The sequence below is a fragment of the Pseudoliparis swirei genome, chromosome 4, assembly GCF_029220125.1.
Source record: "Pseudoliparis swirei isolate HS2019 ecotype Mariana Trench chromosome 4, NWPU_hadal_v1, whole genome shotgun sequence".
In the NCBI taxonomy this organism is placed as follows: Eukaryota; Metazoa; Chordata; class Actinopteri; order Perciformes; family Liparidae; genus Pseudoliparis; species Pseudoliparis swirei.
The window spans coordinates 33,488,906-33,510,584 of NC_079391.1; the positions used below are offsets into that span (position 1 = coordinate 33,488,906).

A 21,679-nucleotide genomic window follows, 5' to 3' on the forward strand; every position below is an offset into this window, starting at 1 on the left:
GACAAGCTTGCCAAATTTGGTGAGTTTTGGGATATGATACATACCCCCAATATGCGCCCAATGTTCAAAAATAAGATGCGGAATAAGAATAATAATACCCCTAACAATTTCAATAGGTTCCTCTCGGTCAGACTTCGTCTGCCGCTCGGACCCTAATAAGAATCCTAACAATTTCAATAGGGTCCTCTCGGACAGACTTCGTCTGTCGCTCGAACCCTAATAACCAGTATTATTGTTATAATAATAATGAAAAGAACATTACAAATTATAATAATCATAATATTATAAAATGTGTAAATTAATACAGATTATTCTTATTATAAGAGGAAGAGCTAAATCTAATAGAATATACACTTTTATTAATCCCCAAGGGGAAATTAGTTGATAAGAATACTGGCGTCTGCATCATATCTCAGGCTGATTTCTACATGTAAATCATTGTTTTTGTTTCTTTTGATGATATAAAAGTTACGATTCAAGCCAGAATTCATCAGACAAATAAAATAAAAGGAAGTTTGTAAACTGAGGTTTTTGAAGAGTCAAACACGTGTGAACAGATATAATTATCTTTATTATCTACTGATACAATCCCAGGAAAGTGACTTTTATTTTCATTATCTATTTGAATTTAAATTGTCTTCTACATTGATTTGAATTGTTTTTTCGTCATAAATTATTTATAAAAGGCCCAAAACGACGACTTCTAACTGATTGTTTTTGTCCTAAAACTACAGATATTTAATTCAATATTATCAAATGCACAATCATCCCATTTTAGAAGCTTTGATCAGCGTTTTCATATAAAATCAATATTTATGACACGATTAAACAATCATCTATTAAATTGTTGCAATACATTTTCTGCCTGTCCAATTTTATTTGAAGTTATTATTCATCAGATAATTCTACTCAAAAAACTAATGATTCAGTTATTTAATTTGTATCTTTTTTTAAAGATGAAAAGAGTTGTTTGGATTTAAAATGTTATGAGCAGATATTCTGACAATAAAATCGAAATTTTAAAATAAAGTGAAATGGTTTTTTCTCCCAAATGTAAAACTTTATAATAATTTGTACGTTTTATAATTTTAGAAAACATCCAATTATCTTTCTGTATGTTTTATGATTTCTTTGGTGTAAATTTACAATGTTAATGTCAGGAAATATCTAAATGTTCTTTTTTCCTCTTTAAATACATGACATGAATTTCATCGAAAAACTCTGAATTCATGATTTCTTAATATAAAATATAACTGATTATGTTTTAGTAAATCTGTGAGTTTCTTCTTGAACATTTTGGGGGGAGATCTGTTAATTGTTTTTGGTGAATATATGACTCTTAGTTCAAAGAATGCTCCATAATTATTATCATTATTTGACCTACAATGGTCCCAACACCCCATCGGAGACACTTTACACCCCGGAGATGAAACCACTAAATGTTTTATAACTTGTTTTATGTGTGAACACATTTTTTTTTTTTACTAATTCTGTTTGTAATGTTTTCCCTCAGCGTGGATTCTTTCTGTTAAACTTCAGTATTTCGATATCTGACGATTGATTTATATTTATTTATATCTGACGATTGATTTATATTTATATGTGATGATTTATTTATATTTATATCTGATGATTGATTTATATTTATATCTGATGATTGATTTATATCTGACGATTGATTTATATCTGATGATTGATTTATATTTATATCTGATGATTGATTTATATTTATTTATATCTGACGACTCGAACAAACACAACTCACGTGAACAGATGGGGGCATAGTGCATGCCGCAGACTCAGGGTCACACACACACACACACACACACACACATGGCGTCCGTGGAGGAAACAGGAAGTGGTCCTCAGCTCCGGATCAGCGCCAGGAACTCGTCGCGGGTCTTGGGGTCCTCCCTGAAGACCCCCAGCATGGTGCTGGTGACGGTCTTACTGTTTATCTTCTGCACGCCGCGCATCAGCATGCACATGTGACTGAGGAGGCAGGAGAGGAGGTTAGGAAAGGGAGGAGGAGCTCAAACATACAGTAGTGGAGTAAACAGAAAGAGGAGGAGACGTAACAGACAACAGGAAGTAGACGTGATCGAATTGAAAGGAAATGAGATTTAAATGTTTGATGAAATATGAAAAATTAAGAGGATGGAATGAAAGAGGAGAAGAGTTAAAGAAACGGGACTCGGACAAATAAAACACACCAATGAAGGGAGGATGAGGAGGGGAGGAGCAGAGAAGAAAGGGTGCAAATGAATACGTTCAATTCTAAAAGAGAAATGAGGAAGAAGATGAAAGTAATGAAGCCAAAACGTTGAAGGATAAACAGATAAAGAAAAGATGAAAGAAAATGAAGCGATAGAACAGAGGTAGGAAATAAATAAATGAAAATACAAAAAGGAAAGCAAAGGAGAAATAAGGACAAAGAAAAGAAGACTAGAATGAAGGTAAAGAGACAAAGAAAAGAAGACTAGAATGAAGGTAAAGAGACAAAGAAAAGAAGAATAGAATGAAGGTAAAGAGACAAAGAAAAGAAGAATAGAATGAAGGTAGAGACAAAGAAAAGAAGAATAGAATGAAGGTAAAGAGACAAAGAAAAGAAGAATAGAATGAAGGTAAATAGAAAAAGAAAAGAAATAAAAGAGGAAACAAAGAAAGAGGAGAACAAAGCGATAGATCCAGTGAAAGTCAAGGAAACAAAGGAGGAGGAGTGTATGAAAGGCCAGATAAGGAAAACACACACACACACGTATACGTACGTGGCCTCAATGACCACGCCGACCCCGGTGGGCTGCAGTGCCTCGGTGATCGCCACGGCGATCTGTTTGGTCAACCTCTCCTGAACTGTGGACGACGGACACACACATGAGCAAACACACCAAAGAGGGGAAGAACTCTGAACTACGACCCGACCCTGAACGCACCTTGGAGACGACGGCTGTAGATTTCAACAATCCTGAGAAAGAAGAGAGAAAGGACATTAAATACATGTTCCTGTGTTGTTCCTTCACCAACTCTCTACCTACCACCAGGAGGCGACTCCTCTGGTTGTATAGAAGTCAATGCTTCATGTGTTAAAGCTGCATTCTCTCCCCTAACCACCAGGGGGCGACTCCTCTGGTTGTATAGAAGTCTATATAGTGACTCTACTTCTCTCTTGATGTTTTCCCTCAGTAAACATGTAAACATGAGTTTATGTCTCAGTCTCTAGTTTCAAGTCTTCTTCTATACATCATGATGTTCACATCTGTATTCCTTCATATTTCTGGGTGAACTGTCTCTTTAAACGTCAGTAACGTTCCAGCTGCAGCCGGCCGGTCTTCACCTCCGACCTCTTGCTCTTCTCTGTGAAGGAAACCGCTTTGGACAAACGTGACCTCGTCCACCTCAGAGGAAACGTCACGGGATCAAACGGGCGGCACGGGGAGAAGAACGGTGCTCAGAGACGAATAACATGCGTATACGTGTACATTTATTTATGGTATTATTATCAGTAATATGTCATCGATGACATCATACTGTATAGAAGAAGACTTGAAACTAGAGACTGAGACATAAACTCATGTTTACAATGTTTACTGAGGGAATACATCAAGAGAAGTAGAGTCACTATATAGACTTCTATACAACCAGAGGAGTCGCCCCCTGGTGGTCAGGAGAGAGAATGCAGCTTTAACACATGAAGCATATACTTCTATACAACCAGAGGAGTCGCCCCCTGGTGGTCAGGAGAGAGAATGCAGCTTTAACACATGAAGCATATACTTCTATACAACCAGATGAGTCGCCCCCTGGTGGTCAGGAGAGAGAATGTAGATTTAACACATGAAGCATAGACTTCTATACAACCAGAGGAGTCGCCCCCTGGGGGAATAAATCGTAAAAACGCCGTAAAGATGAAACCAGGTTCCTCTCAGGCCGACGGACCCTCTGGTTCCCGTCCCAAAGAGAGTGAACATGACCGGTGCCGGGTTAGTAAGGGGTGTTAGTGAAGGTATTGGGGTCAGTGGGATCACACACACACCGTTTAATAATCAGCTTAAATACACTCTCACACACAACGAGTCCGGCTGCTCACCTGGCCAGCTTGCTGAGGCCCATGACTCTCTTGTTGGGCAGGTAGCCGATGTGGACCTGCACACGGGGACAAGGTTCCGTCAGACAGTCCACAAACCCGTCAATAACACGACGGGGCTCTTATTGTGGAGGGGTTGTCTTTGTGAATGAAAGAGATTCAGGCGGCGGCACATGGCGTCATTCCAAGTGACGGTACCCTGCCTGTCATGGTCCCCACAGGATGACCCTCCACTACACCTGGAGGACAACAGGATTTCATTTCACCGTCGTAGCATAGCATGCTAACTTCTGTAGCATAGCATGCTAACTTCCGTATGAACCAAACAGACTCACTTCATTCGCAAGCTAGCTAACTTGTAGACAGCTTGCTAGTTCCACCAGTGTAGCATGGAGCGATGCGTTCATGCTACACTGGTGGAACTAAGCGTCTGTGAGTATTATGAAAAGCGCTATAGAAATGTTATGTATTATTATGATTAATAACTAGCAAGCTATCTACAAGCTTGCTAGTTCCACCGCGCAGCGCCGCGTCCCAAGAAAACGGTTCAAAGTCGGTTCCACTCGGATTCCATACTTCATAACTTCAGGTGTACATTTCCCCCTTCTGACCGACACTCAAAACCAGCTCTGGCGAGGGGGTGGGGGGGGGGGACGACCTCATGACCTTTCCACAAGAGGCAGCGCGACACGGCGTGGTCGTGTTTAGCTCTTAAACCAACAACGTGTCGTCCGATCGTACCGTCGCCGAGAATCTGACCTTTAATTTGACTGCTTCAAAATAAAAGCTTTTAAATAACCCGGGCAGAGCGCGGTGTGTTTGTGGCGACCGCCGCACGATCACATCCCACGACTCGGGGAGTCTGAGCCCGATGAAAAGACCCGGAGAGGCACCGGAGGGCCGGTTCAGAGCACCGAGCGAGGACCCGGCAGGAAGTCAGCGACAGGAAGTCAACGGCAGAATAAAACAGGCAATAAAAGGTGTTTTGAGAAAGTCGGAGAGAGAGAGAGAGAGAGAGAGACGGAGACGCTCACTCGTGGTCGTAGGTGTTTCTCAGTGATCACGTCACCTGCGCCTCAACCTGCCGTTTACTTGAAGTCACCTGGCGCCTCCCGAGGGCGCGTTGAGCTCCAGGGCTCAACACGAGGAGAGGAGAGCGTCCGGAACACGAGCTCTGACTGTGACGTGACGGAAGCAGCCGGAATAACTAAAAGACGTCGGCAACAGAAGACGAAGATGAAGATGAAGATGAGAGGACAGCAGGTGGACGGACAAAAGACGAGAGGGGGAAGAGATGTGGAGTCGTCAGCTGGAGAATCATTGATGTCTGGAGGCTGTAATTCTCTGGCACGCGCACACGCACACACACACACGCGCACACACACACACACAAATGTCAGACGCAATTTGCCTCCGAGACGAGAGAAAGGGCAGCGCAGTGAGCAGAGCTCTCGTGTTGCTCTGCGGCGGCAGCGAGCAGACGGACGCTGTCCGTGTCACTGAACACGCTCAGATTATAAGATTTAATAAATACTTTATTGTGATATCGATTTATTATTAAGAGACAGAAACAGAGACTGAGTGACTCAATTAATGCAGACGCTGTCTTACGGTGTTATGTAGTATAATGTAGTATAATGTAGTGTAATGTAGTGTAATGTGGTACAATGTAGTGGTAGTAGAACTAGTAGTATTAGTAGTAGTACTAGTAGTATTACGAGTAGTGGTAATACTAGTAGTACTAGTCGTATTAGTAGTATTACTAGTAATAGTAGTAGTACTAGTAGTATTAGTAGTATATTATGAACACAAAACAAAGGAAACCCCGAAGTGTCCCAACATGTAGCCTTCAGTTCCCACAGAAAGGCTGAAGAGAGGCTGAGTGAAGAGAGGCTGAGTGAAGAGGCTGAGTGAAGAGAGGCTGAGTGAAGAGAGGCTGTGTGAAGAGAGGCTGTGTGAAGAGAGGCTGAGTGTAGAGTAACTCACTGACTGTTAGCCAGAGGCTGCCTGGACAATAATAGAGGAGAAGAAGGTCTCTCTCTACCTCTCTCCCTCTCTCTCTCTCCCTCTCTCTCTCTCTGGTGAGTCACTGACAGACAGATGAGAGAGGGTGGATAAGAGGCTACGCTGCTGACGATGACGAGGGGAGGGAGGAGGTTTAGGGACATAAACAGCCACCTGACGGCCACCACACACACACACACGGCGGGGTAAGTGTGTGTGTGGTTTACTGCTGTCATCAGAGCCCATTTACACTCGGTGGAAACAGATCAGCTGCCAGCCGCTATTGTCTCAACCGACGTGCACCTGCAGGTGAAGGTGGAGGGAGGAGAGAGAAGAGACCGATGGGGTATCTTCTGGAGACTACTGGTGTGAGGAGGAGGAGGAGGAGGACAGAACAGATCTCAGCTAATCTGATTGTTTCTCATGTTCTGTTGTTCAGCCTCCAGATGAAATGTTGCTGTCAGATTCACATCTTTCTATGTTTGTGATCATCTTCATGTATTAAATTATGAATATTTGCAGCTTCTTTTGAGCAAAAACAAAAGTCCACTCGATCGATTATATCAGAAAGCAAAGCGGCGCAAAAAACTAGTTTTTAGTGTTTATTCATGTGCTTTTTTTATCTGGATACCTTTAAATATATATATATATATATATATATATATATATATATGCATTGTATGTGGGTTCATCCGGATGCTTTTAATGATACTTGTACAAAAAGTTCAAAATATAAAGTAAAAAATATATAAATAATTAGAAGAATCCTTTAATCCTCTCTCATGGACCAACAGGAAAGAGGTCTACAGGTGGACTTCACAGGTCCCTTCCTCCCTCATGGACCAACAGGAAAGAGGTCTACAGGTGGACTTCACAGGTCCCTTCCTACCTCATGGACCAACAGGAAAGAGGTCTACAAGTGGACTTCACAGGTCCCTTCCTACCTCATGGACCAACAGGAAAGAGGTCTACAGGTGGACTTCACAGGTCCCTTCCTACCTCATGGACCAACAGGAAAGAGGTCTACAAGTGGACTTCACAGGTCCCTTCCTACCTCATGGACCAACAGGAAAGAGGTCTACAAGTGGACTTCACAGGTCCCTTCCTACCTCATGGACCAACAGGAAAGAGGTCTACAGGTGGACTTCACAGGTCCCTTCCTACCTCATGGACCAACAGGAAAGAGGTCTACAGGTGGACTTCACAGGTCCCTTCCTACCTCATGGACCAACAGGAAAGAGGTCTACAAGTGGACTTCACAGGTCCTTCCTACCTCATGGACCAACAGGAAAGAGGTCTACAGGTGGACTTCACAGGTCCCTTCCTACCTCATGGACCAACAGGAAAGGGGTCTACAGGTGGACTTCACAGGTCCCTTCCTACCTCATGGACCAACAGGAAAGGGGTCTACAGGTGGACTTCACAGGTCCCTTCCTACCTCATGGACCAACAGGAAAGAGGTCTACAGGTGGACTTCACAGGTCCTTCCTACCTCATGGACCAACAGGAAGAGGTCTACAGGTGGACTTCACAGGTCCCTTCCTACCTCATGGACCAACAGGAAAGAGGTCTACAGGTGGACTTCACAGGTCCCTTCCTACCTCATGGACCAACAGGAAAGAGGTCTACAGGTGGACTTCAGGTCCCTTCCTACCTCATGGACCAACAGGAAGAGGTCTACAGGTGGACTTCACAGGTCCTTCCTACCTCATGGACCAACAGGAAGAGGTCTACAGGTGGACTTCACAGGTCCCTTCCTACCTCATGGACCAACAGGAAAGAGGTCTACAGGTGGACTTCACAGGTCCCTTCCTACCTCATGGACCAACAGGAAAGGGGTCTACAGGTGGACTTCACAGGTCCCTTCCTACCTCATGGACCAACAGGAAAGAGGTCTACAGGTGGACTTCACAGGTCCCTTCCTACCTCATGGACCAACAGGAAGGGTCTACAGGTGGACTTCACAGGTCCTTCCTACCTCATGGACCAACAGGAAAGAGGTCTACAGGTGGACTTCACAGGTCCCTTCCTACCTCATGGACCAACAGGAAAGAGGTCTACAAGTGGACTTCACAGGTCCCTTCCTACCTCATGGACCAACAGGAAAGAGGTCTACAGGTGGACTTCACAGGTCCTCTCCTACCTCATGGACCAACAGGAAAGAGGTCTACAGGTGGACTTCACAGGTCCCTTCCTACCTCATGGACCAACAGGAAAGAGGTCTACAAGTGGACTTCACAGGTCCCTTCCTACCTCATGGACCAACAGGAAAGAGGTCTACAGGTGGACTTCACAGGTCCTTCCTACCTCATGGACCAACAGGAAAGAGGTCTACAGGTGGACTTCACAGGTCCCTTCCTACCTCATGGACCAACAGGAAAGAGGTCTACAGGTGGACTTCACAGGTCCCTTCCTACCTCATGGACCAACAGGAAAGAGGTCTACAGGTGGACTTCACAGGTCCTTCCTACCTCATGGACCAACAGGAACGGGGTCTACAGGTGGACTTCACAGGTCCCTTCCTACCTCATGGACCAACAGGAAAGAGGTCTACAGGTGGACTTCACAGGTCCCTTCCTACCTCATGGACCAACAGGAAAGAGGTCTACAGGTGGACTTCACAGGTCCCTTCCTACCTCATGGACCAACAGGAAAGAGGTCTACAAGGTGGACTACAGGTCCCTTCCTACCTCATGGACCAACAGGAAAGAGGTCTACAGGTGGACTTCACAGGTCCTTCCTACCTCATGGACCAACAGGAAAGAGGTCTACAGGTGGACTTCACAGGTCCCTTCCTACCTCATGGACCAACAGGAAAGAGGTCTACAGGTGGACTTCACAGGTCCCTTCCTACCTCATGGACCAACAGGAAAGAGGTCTACAGGTGGACTTCACAGGTCCCTTCCTACCTCATGGACCAACAGGAAAGAGGTCTACAGGTGGACTTCACAGGTCCTTCCTACCTCATGGACCAACAGGAAAGAGGTCTACAAGTGGACTTCACAGGTCCCTTCCTACCTCATGGACCAACAGGAAAGAGGTCTACAGGTGGACTTCACAGGTCCCTTCCTACCTCATGGACCAACAGGAAAGAGGTCTACAAGTGGACTTCACAGGTCCCTTCCTACCTCATGGACCAACAGGAAAGAGGTCTACAAGTGGACTTCACAGGTCCCTTCCTACCTCATGGACCAACAGGAAAGAGGTCTACAGGTGGACTTCACAGGTCCCTTCCTACCTCATGGACCAACAGGAAAGGGGTCTACAAGTGGACTTCACAGGTCCCTTCCTACCTCATGGACCAACAGGAAAGAGGTCTACAGGTGGACTTCACAGGTCCCTTCCTACCTCATGGACCAACAGGAAAGGGGTCTACAGGTGGACTTCACAGGTCCCTTCCTACCTCATGGACCTACAGGAAAGGGGTCTACAGGTGGACTTCACAGGTCCCTTCCTACCTCATGGACCAACAGGAAAGGGGTCTACAAGTGGACTTCACAGGTCCCTTCCTACCTCATGGACCAACAGGAAAGGGGTCTACAGGTGGACTTCACAGGTCCCTTCCTACCTCATGGACCAACAGGAAAGAGGTCTACAAGTGGACTTCACAGGTCCCTTCCTACCTCATGGACCAACAGGAAAGGGGTCTACAGGTGGACTTCACAGGTCCCTTCCTACCTCATGGACCAACAGGAAAGGGGTCTACAGGTGGACTTCACAGGTCCCTTCCTACCTCATGGACCAACAGGAAAGAGGTCTACAAGTGGACTTCACAGGTCCCTTCCTACCTCATGGACCAACAGGAAAGGGGTCTACAAGTGGACTTCACAGTTCCCTTCCTACCTCATGGACCAACAGGAAAGAGGTCTACAAGTGGACTTCACAGGTGAGTTCTGTGTTAAACCTTCGGAGCGACGGTGGCACTCGTTAAAAGGTCAGCGGGTCAATACGACGATGGAGAATCCTCCTCTGGGGGTCTAGACTATCACAGGAAGTGTCAGAACGATCCGGACCACCACATCGTGATCCTCCTCCGTGACCTCCAGGTCCACAGGACTGGGTCTCAGGAAACAGAGGAACGCCGAGCAGCTTCCTGAAGGAGGACAGGTCTGCGCTCACCCGGCCAAAGATGGGCACCAGGTGGTGTTCACACATGGAGAACATGTCGATGTCTTTGACGATCACCATCTCGTCGTGGTCTTCGTCGAAGATGGCGTCGTTCATCACGTCTGCAGAGAAACAAGAAACCAAAAGAGGACCTGAGACTAAAGAATCTCCATCTGGAATAATTACCAAACTAGCTTTCTGTACATCATTTAACCAGGAGTTCACTTTCAGATATCATGAACTAGCTTTTATTAATATATCAACCAATAGGTGGATTTAATTATACAGATTTGAAACAAACCATATGCATCACATAATAAGGTTTAGAAATGTGTGTATTTATTTTATTATTACATGTGTATTATTACTACAGTTTATGTCGTATATTGTAACAGGAAAAATAAGAAACCGATTATTTTTAACGAAAAACTGAATAAAATTAAAATAAAGCAAATAAATTACACGATCTGGTTGTTAATGAAAACTGGAGTTTCTATTTGTAATCCATTTGGGCGTGTGTTTATCTGACAGATGAACTTATTTACTAAAAAGCTAGTTTACTTTTAGTTTTCCTGCTGTATTTGTTACATCTTTTATCTACAGATTTAAAGAAAGTGTGTATAGACGCGCCCTCCTCCCTTTGAGCCTCGATGACGGACACAAGGAACCAGGAGGCTCGGTTCACCTCCACGACCATCCGCCGCTTTTTTTATCTCATATTTAGTTTTTTCTCTCGGCCGCCGTCTAATTATAGCTCTGCTTGCTGCTTCCGGTTGTTGCTTTATTGCATTTTGTCCCGTGGTTGCCGGGAGTTCAATAAACCGCTTTATCTGTTTGTGACCACGCAGATGACGCTCGCGCTCTCAGCGGCATCTTTTAATTTCCTGACTGGCTATCTGTTGGGGGGGGCACAGCAGAGAGCAGAGCTGTTGCTTCAGTCTCGGCTTATTGTGTGAACACAGGTGGTTCCACGCATCCAGGCGCTCCTTAAGTCTATTCTTTTTAAATACTTGTGTTGGTCACGACGCCGTTCATCATGACGATCCTTCCCAACACGCGAGCTTCTCCTCTGGGGAGAACGCGACAGAGCTCGCGGCTCAGGTTCCACCTCAAAGACTTGTATCAGTGTTGATTTGATCTCCGTGGTCTTTAAAACGTCTTCGTTCTGCACACTTTGAACACACTGGTGTGCTCCGACATCAGCCGTTATCTTGCACACCGCAGCACGTTTGTAGATAGCGTTGGGCTTATATCCTCCATCAAAGCACGGTGTGAATAGGCCGCTCACTAGCCAGCTAACTCAGGTTCAGGTTACTTTATTTGCACTCGCAGGTAGACTTGGTTCGCAGTGGAAAGTGAGGCATTCACCTCGACAAACATTACAATCAACACAAGATACAAGACAGACATGGTGATAAGAGTACACTGATTACTTGCCGGCTAACTAGCCAGCTAACTAGCGGACGTCTGGCTACTTAGCTAGCATGTTGATTCCACCATTCTTCACTGGCGACTAAATGATCCCAACAAAGTTTTCTCTTAGCGATAGCGACTCGCTTTCCTGAGCTGTGAGTGCGGACGGAGCATCAAGTTGTTCAATTTCCATTTCACTTATATAGTGGCTGGCTAGTTAGCTAGCTACCATGCTAATTCCACATGCTTGTTATGCTACACTGGTGAAATGAGACGGATAGCAAACCAGAGCAGGCTAGTATTCATTTGAGGTCAATTGACTGGGATCCATTTTTCTACTGAGTGTTCTGAACACACTGCTGTGGTAAGATGTTAGCTGTTAGCCGTTAGCTTGGACGTCCAATGATATATACTTGTAATGAATGTAAATGTATCCTTGTTCTTTAAATAGAGTTCTTACAGCTAACTGCAACCACAGTGATGCTATGAGCTAAACACTAACCTCTATGTTAGCATGCTAAAGCTAGTTAATTACCACAACAACAATAAAAGACAGCTGGAGGAATCTGGTCGTAAACCAAAGGACGTCAGCTCGTGCACCCGGAGCGACACCCGGAGAGTCTTCACAAGGAGCCAATAAATGTCTTATTAAATATATTAAATATACCGGGAACGACAAAGGCATCTTCCTAAGAAACACAGAATAACATATTATGTGAAACTGGGAAATAAACAGCTTTTTTTAAATGTTTGTATCTTTTTAAAGGCAGGAATTAAAGGAATGACTCATAAAATACAGCCAAGGGTTAAGAATATGTAAAGGAAATATGTGTGTGACAGTACACACAACACACACACACTTCTGGCTGCCTGAACAATAAATGAATAACCTTGTTTTTGTCGTCATTCACCGTGTTCTGCTTCATTCACAATGTGTCAACATGTGGCCTATTCACTCTGTGTGTGTTGTTCATTCACACACACACACCGTCATTCTGTCATCCAGGGCGTCCGAACCGACCGCCCTCGCCAGCTGCCTTTTATTTAGTTACAGTTGACTTAACGTAATTATCCTTCAGGGTGTGTGTGTGTGCGCGTGTGTGTGTGTGTAGGATGCACTTGTAACGAATGGTGTAAGAATCCGTAATGAGCAGAATTATTTAATTCCTCTTTATTAAAACAACTTATTTTGTAGTTTCTATCGCAAATAGTGACGTTGTTCCTGAGATTAGTGCTGCAGCTATTTGATTTCAATATTTGAATGACACGGTGACAATGAGTCGTGGTCAGGACCCGAGCTGACCTTTCCACCCCCCTCGGCCTTATGGAGCTTTAAAGAGACTTCAGAGCTCGTCGTTTTGGTTTACCGGCACTATACCGTTTTAGTTGACTCCCACGGCTCTCATCGCGTCGGTTTTCAGGTAAAAAGATGCAGAAAGCCGACGTATACGACACCGCCAGTCAGAGAGCAGCCGGTAAACACAATCAGCAGATAAAGAGCAAATAGTTACCTCCTAATTATGATAACAGTGCAAACAATGAGCTAAAAGAGACAATATTGGTTTTCTGTTCAAATGAAGCAAATACGACTCGTCTAGGTACGATCCCTTTATTTAACCAGGTCAGTCTTTAAGGTTCTTATTTACAACGACAAAGAGGCAGCATCAAGAGGCGAGTCGGTCCCAGACTAAATAAAACAGGGATAGATCTCCAATAATCTCATTAAGATTCAATGACAATATCTACAATATATAAAACTAAAAAAGGGAAGATTCCGAAGTGCTGATCAGAGACGTTTGGTATGACTTATCTAGGGAGGGTAAATGAATGAGAGCTTTAGTTAGTTTTCTTTAACTTTGTTCTTGATGACAAAAGGTTCCAAACAGGATTACCCTTTATTACAGTGTCGACCTGAAGGCTCCTCTCGTTTGTGCCTCAACGAGTTTAAAGTGTTGTTTCAGTCGTTTCCCTTGAGAGGTCAGGTGGGCCGCAAGATCTGCTCATGTCCTTTGTTACCCACAGACGCTCTCTGGCTTCAGAGGCTGGCTCCAGAGACGGGATCAGTCCACTGGCATTTCAGCTACCGCACGAAGTTGGATTAAATGTATTTATCAGATCGATCTCAACTTGTATTTGTAAGCGATGAAGCCTCCATGAGTCACGGAGTTCCACAAGGTTCTGTGCTCGGACCACTTTTATTTACCTTACACATGCTTCTTTTGGGCAATATTATCAGGAAACACTCCACAAACTTGCATTGTTATGCAGATGATACTCTCTCTCCTGACCACCAGGGGGCTCCTCTGGTTGTATAGAAGTCTATGCTTCATGTGTTAACGCTGCATTCTCTCTCCTGACCACCAGGGGGCGACTCCTCTGGTTGTATAGAAGTCTATGCTTCATGTGTTAACGCTGCATTCTCTCTCCTGACCACCAGGGGGCGACTCCTCTGGTTGTATAGAAGTCTATGCTTCATCCACGTCTTCATCCACACCCACTTCTTTTATCCGGTCTATGGACTACAGGTTCTTATTAGCCCCCAATCAGCTGCTTGCTGTCTGAAGCTCCTCGGGGTGGCCGGCCAATCGGAGCTCCTGTAACTCGGATGTTTAATCTCTGCATTTCTTTCCCTCAGCCGGTCATGTGCTCGACCACAAGAGGCTTTTCGGCTCGTGTGATGTCCGAGGCCGAACCCCTGACCTCGCTGGTCAAACAGAGCGTCGCTCGACATGTGTTTCATGTGTTCTCCAAACAGGGGAGTCCACCGCCAGCAGCCAATCAGAGGCCGCGGCCTGCAGAACACATGCGAGTCATCACCAAGTCCGATTAACTCCTTTCACTGCATTCCTTCCTCGTGTCATAAACACACAACAACAGGACCGCCTGCCTTCAGATGGAGCTCCACACCGGCACGGGGAGGTTGAAGGGCCGGTTACGGCGGTTCATAACGACGCTCAACGTCAATGTCTCCCAACGGCTATGAACTACATCTGGCAGAACAAGTATTTCAAAATGGATTCATCTGGAGATCATTAATGTCATTGATAATTTAAGCTATTAAATATCAGACAAATAAAATGATACTTAATAAGCAGGCTTGGAAATAATTTTAAATTCTCTTTAAATCCAGAAACCGATAAATCAGGGTCGCGTCGGACAACAACGTCAGTGAGTACGCGTCCTCAGTCACCGGGTTCATCAAGAAATGCATAGATGACGTTGTTCCTACCAAGTCGGTTCGGATTTATCCCAACCAGAAACCGTGGATAAATGGCGATGTTCGCGCTGCACTCCGCACGCGTAACACCGCCTGACTCGGGAATATGGCGGAATACAAGGAGCCCGCTACGACCTCCGTAAGACCATCGGCTCTGCCAAGCGGGAGTTCAGGAACAAGGTGGAGGAAAAGCTCAAGAGCCATGACGTGAGAGGTGTGTGGAAGGGGCTACAGACAATCACGGACTTCAGAGGAAAACCAGCGGTGAAGAGAACTCCTCTACCTCCCTCCCAGGCGAGCTAAATACATTCTTTGCTCGGTTCGACGTGAACGGCAGCCCGCCGAAGGCAGCGCTGCCCGAGGAGACCAGCCTGCTGATCATCTCAGAGGCTGACGTGCGCAGAGCCTTCAAGCGGGTGGACATCCGGAAGGCGGCAGGTCCCGACCACATCCCGGGGCGCGCCCTCAGAGCATGTGCAGACCAGTTGGCAGGAGTCTTCGCAGACATCTTCAACCTCTCCCTGTCCCAGGCTGTTGTTCCTGAGAGCTTCAAGATGTCCACCATTGTGCCTGTCCCCAAACACCCCAAGGTAACCTGCCTGAATGACTGGAGACCCGTAGCCCTCACCTCGATTGTCAGTAAATGCTTCGAGAGGTTGGTCAAGGACTTCATTTGTTCCATGTTGCCTGCCACGCTGGACCCATGGCAATTTGCATATCGTCAAAACAGATCCACCGACGACGCATTGCCATGGCACTTCACACGCCCTTTCCCACCTGGAGGAGGAACTGTTGTGTGCGAATGCTGGTTGTGGACTACAGCTCAGCGTTCAACACTATTGTTCCCGCCAAGCTCGACACCAAGCTCAGAGGTCTAGGCCTGCACTCTACCATGTGCAGCTGGATACTGGACTTCCTGTCGGGTCGCCGCCAGGTGGTGAGGATGGACGGTACCACCTCAGAGCCGCTGACCCTCAACACGGGAGCCCCTCAGGGATGCGTGTTGAGCCCTCTCCTGTACACCCACGACTGCACGGCCATGCACAGCTCCAACGTCATCATCAAGTTTGCTGACGACACAACAGTGTTGGGGCTGATCACCGACGACGACGAGACAGCCTACAGGGAGGAGGTTGGATCACTGGTACAGTGGTGCCAGGAGAACAGCCTCGTCCTCAACGTCAAGAAGACCAAGGAGCTGATCGTGGACTACAGGAAGCGGAGAGGAGAGCACACCCCATCTCCATAGACGGAGTTGCAGTAGAGAGGGTCAGCAGCTTCAAGTTCCTCGGCGTGCACATCTCCGAGGACCTCACATGGACCACGCACACCACTCACGTGGTGAAAAGGGCCCAACAACGCCTGTATTTCCTTAGGCGACTGAGGAAATTCAACATGGCCCCCGCATCCTCAGAACATTCTACACCAGTACCATCGAGAGTGTTCTGACAGGTTGCATCACCGTCTGGTACGGGAACTGCACCGCCCTGGAGCGTAGGGCACTACAGAGGGTGGTGCGGTCGGCACAGTACATCGTTGGAGGTGAGCTTCCCTCCATCCTGGACATATACACCAAGCGGTGCGTGGACAGGGCCAAACGGATGATGAAAGACAATAACCACCCCGGCCACAAACTGTTCACCCTTCTACCGTCAGGCAGGCGATACCGCAGTATCAAGTGCCGCACAAACAGACTGAGGGACAGCTTCTTCAGTCAGGCCATCAGGCTGCTGAACAAGGACTGAGACCCTCATTAACACTACACACCAGAACATATTCTGTGAATATCTATGGCCATGGTGTATATTTTATTACATTGTTTATATATATATATATTGTATATATATATTGTATGTATATACATATATATATATATATAGTCTCAAAAAAAGTGTATATTTGATTACATTGTTTTATATATATATATTGCCATGATGTATATTCTATTACATTGTTTTATATATATATTGTTAATACTTTCTTCTTTTTTTTGTGTGGATATTGTATAGTTTATTCTCATTCTTATTCTTTTTTTAGTCTGCTACTGCTGTCGGGTGTTTTGCACATAAGAATTTCACGAACCGATTATACTTGTATAAAAGGGGATGTGACAATAAAAACTTGAAACTTGATTGAAAGTTGAAACTTGAAAACTTGAAAATAAATGAACATTATCCCACCTCAGCATTGTGTTGCCAACTCTTATCAAAGTAAAGTAGCTCCAGAGAGTTGAGCAATATAGTAACAAAATCACCAAAATAAAAGTCCCATGGGAAGAACAACGAAATAAAATGATTCTACTTTACTCCACGACATTGAAGTTTAATAACCAATCAAGTAAAGTAACAAACTAATAATAAACTCGTGTAACATATCATAACCCCATCTATCAATGTGGAGTACTTGTACACCGTGGTACCGCAAGGAGAATACACTCAAAGTAAAGTACAAATACCTCGAAACTGAAACTTTTAACCTTAATGAAAACACGGTGGTAAAACGTTCATAAAAGAGACAAAATAAAGTAAAGCGAACATGCAATAACAGCAACATGGACTTGAACAAGAGGGAAATAAAATAAGATAACGGCTCCGTTAAACTTTAAATGATGGGATGCACTGATTCTTCAGTCCTGATCCCGAGACCCGGTCCGTGTGGAGACCCGAGCCACCGGGTCCTTAACCATGACACTACCGCCATGACAATGCTCATACGTGTATAGTAACAACAGCATTATTAGTAGTAATAATGTCCCCATCATAACGAGCTGTCCAGCCTCGTGGTTCAAAGTGTCCTACAGGCGACTCGTCGCGCTTCAGGTGTGGAGCCCCGCGGAGCCACTCACCGATGATCTTCTGCTGGTACCCCTTGGTGAAGAACTGCATGGCGGACGCGGCCCTCCAGGGGGTCTTGAGGAGCCCCTGGCGCTGCGGGTCCTCCCCGAGCCCCCGCAGGATGGAGGTGTACGCGGCGACCAGCGACGGCAGGCTGGTCTCGTTGTCCTCCGCGCTCCTGGTGCGCTCCTCCCGCCAGCTCTCCGTCACGGCCCGCGGGGCGCTGCACTCCGCGCCGGGAGGCTGCGGGGCTCCGGCGGCGGCTGCAGGGTCCGCGGCCGCGCGCCCGGAGCCGCCCGGTGCCGCGCACTTGACCGTGGCATCAAAGTGTCCGTTCGCACCGGGGCCACCGGCCGGAGGGTCGCCGGAGACGCACTGCGTGTGCTCGGAGGACTCCATCACTTCTTCTTCTTCGGTGGTTTCCACTCAGAAAAGCACTTGTTGAGCCGGGTTCTGCTCCTCTTTGATGTGCCGCGCTCCTCGAGGCTTTATAACAGCGGGTTATCCAGGGAGCGCTCCCATTGGCTGGCCGGGTCCACGGGGGGCGGGGCCAGAGGCGGACGAAGTTATCAGATGTTTTCAAGTAAAAGTAGAAATACTTTAGTTTAGAAATACCTTAGTGTAGAAATATTCAGTTTAGAAATACTTTAGTGTAGAAATACTTCAGTGTAGAAATACTTTAGTGTAGAAATATTCAGTTTAGAAATACTTTAGTGTAGAAATACTTCAGTGTAGAAATACTTTAGTGTAGAAATACTTCAGTTTAGAAATACAATCCTGCATTCACATTTGACTTGAGTAAAAGTACACAGATAAAATAAAAGTAAAAGCACATTAAATGGCCCATTTCAAAATATAATAATATAACTGGATAATAAGTTATTAGAAAAACAATATAATTAAAGATAATAATGCTCATATCAATAGTATTAATAATACTTCGTAATTCATTATTAATATAATTAGTGTAATGGGAATTTAATATATTCTTCATTGTATTGACATTATGTGAAAGAAACAATAACTTGTGGAGACAAATTACAACAGAGGACAGGATGAAGACTGATTGGTTGTCTAGAAGTCCATGCATCATGTGTCAAAGCTGCATTCTCTCTCCTGACCACCAGGGGGCGACTTCTCTGGTTGTATAGAAGTCTATGTTTCATGTGTCAAAGCTGAATTCTCTCTCCTGACCACCAGGGGGCGACTCCTCTGGTTGTATAGAAGTCTATGCTTCATGTGTTGAAGCTGCATTCTCTCTCCTGACCACCAGGGGGCGACTCCTCTGGTTGTATAGAAGTCTATGCTTCATGTGTTAAAGCTGCATTCTCTCTCCTGACCACCAGGGGGCGACTCCTCTGGTTGTATAGAAGTATATGCTTCATGTGTTAAAGCTGCATTCTCTCTCCTGACCACCAGGGGGCGACTCCTCTGGTTGTATAGAAGTCTATGCTTCATGTGTTAAAGCTGCATTCTCTCTCCTGACCACCAGGGGGCAACTCCTCTGGTTGTATAGAAGTATATGCTTCATGTGTTAAAGCTGCATTCTCTCTCCTGACCACCAGGGGGCGACTCCTCTGGTTGTATATAAGTCTATGCTTCATGTGTTAAAGCTGCATTCTCTCTCCTGACCACCAGGGGGCGACTCCTCTGGTTGTATATAAGTCTATGCTTCATGTGTTAAAGCTGCATTCTCTCTCCTGACCACCAGGGGGATAGGTGTTATAATTCCCAGGATCTTTCCTTTGAGTATCCTCATGAAAGGGACCTGGTCACTTGATTGGATCATTTGGTTACTCATCAAATGACCTGGGGCCGGTATTTCAAAATTTGTAATCCAGATCAGAATGATCCGGATAACCAAATCCCCCTTTCCTCAGCCACGGATCAACCTGATCCATCCCGGTATTTCAAAACGTTGCGGGATTGGATCAGAGTGATCCTGATACGGCAGATTGGGATTTCCAAATCCGTCCCCGCCCCCTGGATCAGACAGGAAACCGGAAACGGAGCGAACATTTTACGGAAAAAAGGAGAAGCTGGCACTAGTGTTGTCTCTAAATCTAAGTATAATATTGGTCAGTATTGATGCGTCTTAAAACAAGATGAAAGGCAAACACTATATTGAGTTAACAAATTACGTAAATCTGCACAAAATTGAAAGAATAGCTCGGCGAAGTCAAATAAAGCCGAGTTCGCGCTAACGCGAGCTAACGCTGCTCCATTGACTTCTGGGTTAAGGAGCTAACACGCTAGTAAAGAGGCTAGCGTCTGTATGTCGCGATCCACATTTTAATGCATTTACTCGCAATGCATTGTGTGTAGATTTTAAAATGTGTTGTACATATCTCCGATGTGTGGTCCTCGGACAGGGATGTCTATGTGTGCAGTTTGTAAAGCCCTCTGAGGCAAATGTGTAATTTGTGATAATGGGCTATACAAAATAAACTCAATTAATTTGCATTTTTATGAAACAGTTGTCAACAAAAGAGATAAAACCTTAATATGCGTTTTCTTTATAGATGTTTGTGGAAAGAGAAGACAGCCAGTTAACACAGAGCTGCTCCAAATGCCATAACCGTTTAAGCTTTGGCTATGAACATTAAGTGTGTGTGCTGAATGCATGTTAATAAATACATTTGACTGATTTTCAACGAATACGTTGTATTTATTTTTTTTAATTCAATTTTTCACTGTGTTTTCTGAAAAAGAAAGGAACGTGCAAAGAAAATAAACATTGATCAAACAGCAGTCTAGCTATATCTGTATCAAACAATGAACTTTGGAGCAGTTACACTTCGGCTGGTCCAACCTTTTCATGTAATCTCCCTCAAATCCACCTCTGAGGTGGGATCAGGATAATCCTGATTTTTAGGATCAAACTCTTCCAGATTTCCCACCAAAGTTTTGAAATACTCAACAGCAGTGTTTAATCCGGATAAAAGGCAGGATTGGATTACCAAATCCGAATCTGAATCTTCAGGATCAGATTTGCTTTGAAATACCCGTTTTTGGGATCTGATCAGGATTTAATCCAATCCAGGAGGATTAATCCTGGTGGATCATTTTGAAATACCGGCCCCTGAAGACAAACGTCTCCTCCTCCTCCTCTTCTTAAGTACATGTTGTTTCATTGACTCTGGAGTTGTATCTGTTTGTATTTATTTGTAGAATAAGGATATCGCTAATAAATGACAGTAAGAAGTACAAATACTTCAGATTGTACTCCTGCCATGACGAGGTGTATTCATTTGTTTTAGTTCACCGATTGATTTATTTTAAGGACTTTTCAAGCCTCAAATAACCAATAAACTGAAGTATAAGAACTTATTTTAAAATCACAACTTTTCGGTTTGCCTTTTATTAAATAAACTTTAATTCTTGTATTCAACATCTTATTCTGTTAAACTGTTAAACGTTCTTTTGGCTCTTCGGTGGTTTTAATTATATCTAAATGTTTGTTTCTTCTTCGTCTCGAGGCTTTTTATATTTTATTGAATTGTTGCTGAAATGTGTAAATAAATAAATAATAAACTTTATCTATAATCACGTAATTTCTCTTCCTGAAACGAGCAGGAAGAGAAGTTAACGCCATTTAAAATCTAATTAATTTAAGAACATAACGGTTCAGTAAAGTTAGGACTTTACTTTCGTTATGAGATATTTTTAAAGCACAAAAAGATTTTTCTAATTAAATTAAATGAATAAATGTCACTAATCTGCTCTTCTCATGTTTTATAGAATTGGGACAGAAAGATTTGTCTTTTTAAAAAGTGGGACAAGTGCAACCAGACGGATCTGGATCAATGCGCCGCTGAAAATAGTCCCAAAAACACACCGTCTCCTCCCGCCTGTTAAAGCTGAAATGACCAGCTGGAACCGGTTATTGTTGTTGTTGTTGTTGTTTTGTAAAGATAAATCTATGTGTTACTTTAACGTTATTCGTAGGAACCAATGAGCTTCGAGCTGAGCGTCAGACAGGAAGTGGAGCGTGAATCTCCTCAATGAAGGAGAAGAAAA

The 21,679-nt window shown here is 44.7% G+C and overlaps 1 protein-coding gene across 1 annotated transcript; it reads right to left on the reverse strand.

The window, feature by feature from the left end:
- Window positions 1-552: 552 nt before the first annotated feature.
- On the reverse strand, window positions 553-18,114 carry gch1 (GTP cyclohydrolase 1). The gene is made up of 6 exons (XM_056413371.1): window positions 17,671-18,114; window positions 10,208-10,317; window positions 4,088-4,143; window positions 2,934-2,965; window positions 2,769-2,853; window positions 553-1,992 (listed from the first exon to the last, which is right to left on the reverse strand). The coding sequence occupies exons 1-6, from the start codon at window positions 18,056-18,058 to the stop codon at window positions 1,866-1,868; spliced, it is 798 nt and encodes a 265-aa protein (XP_056269346.1). The 5' UTR covers window positions 18,059-18,114; the 3' UTR covers window positions 553-1,865.
- Window positions 18,115-21,679: the final 3,565 nt, after the last annotated feature.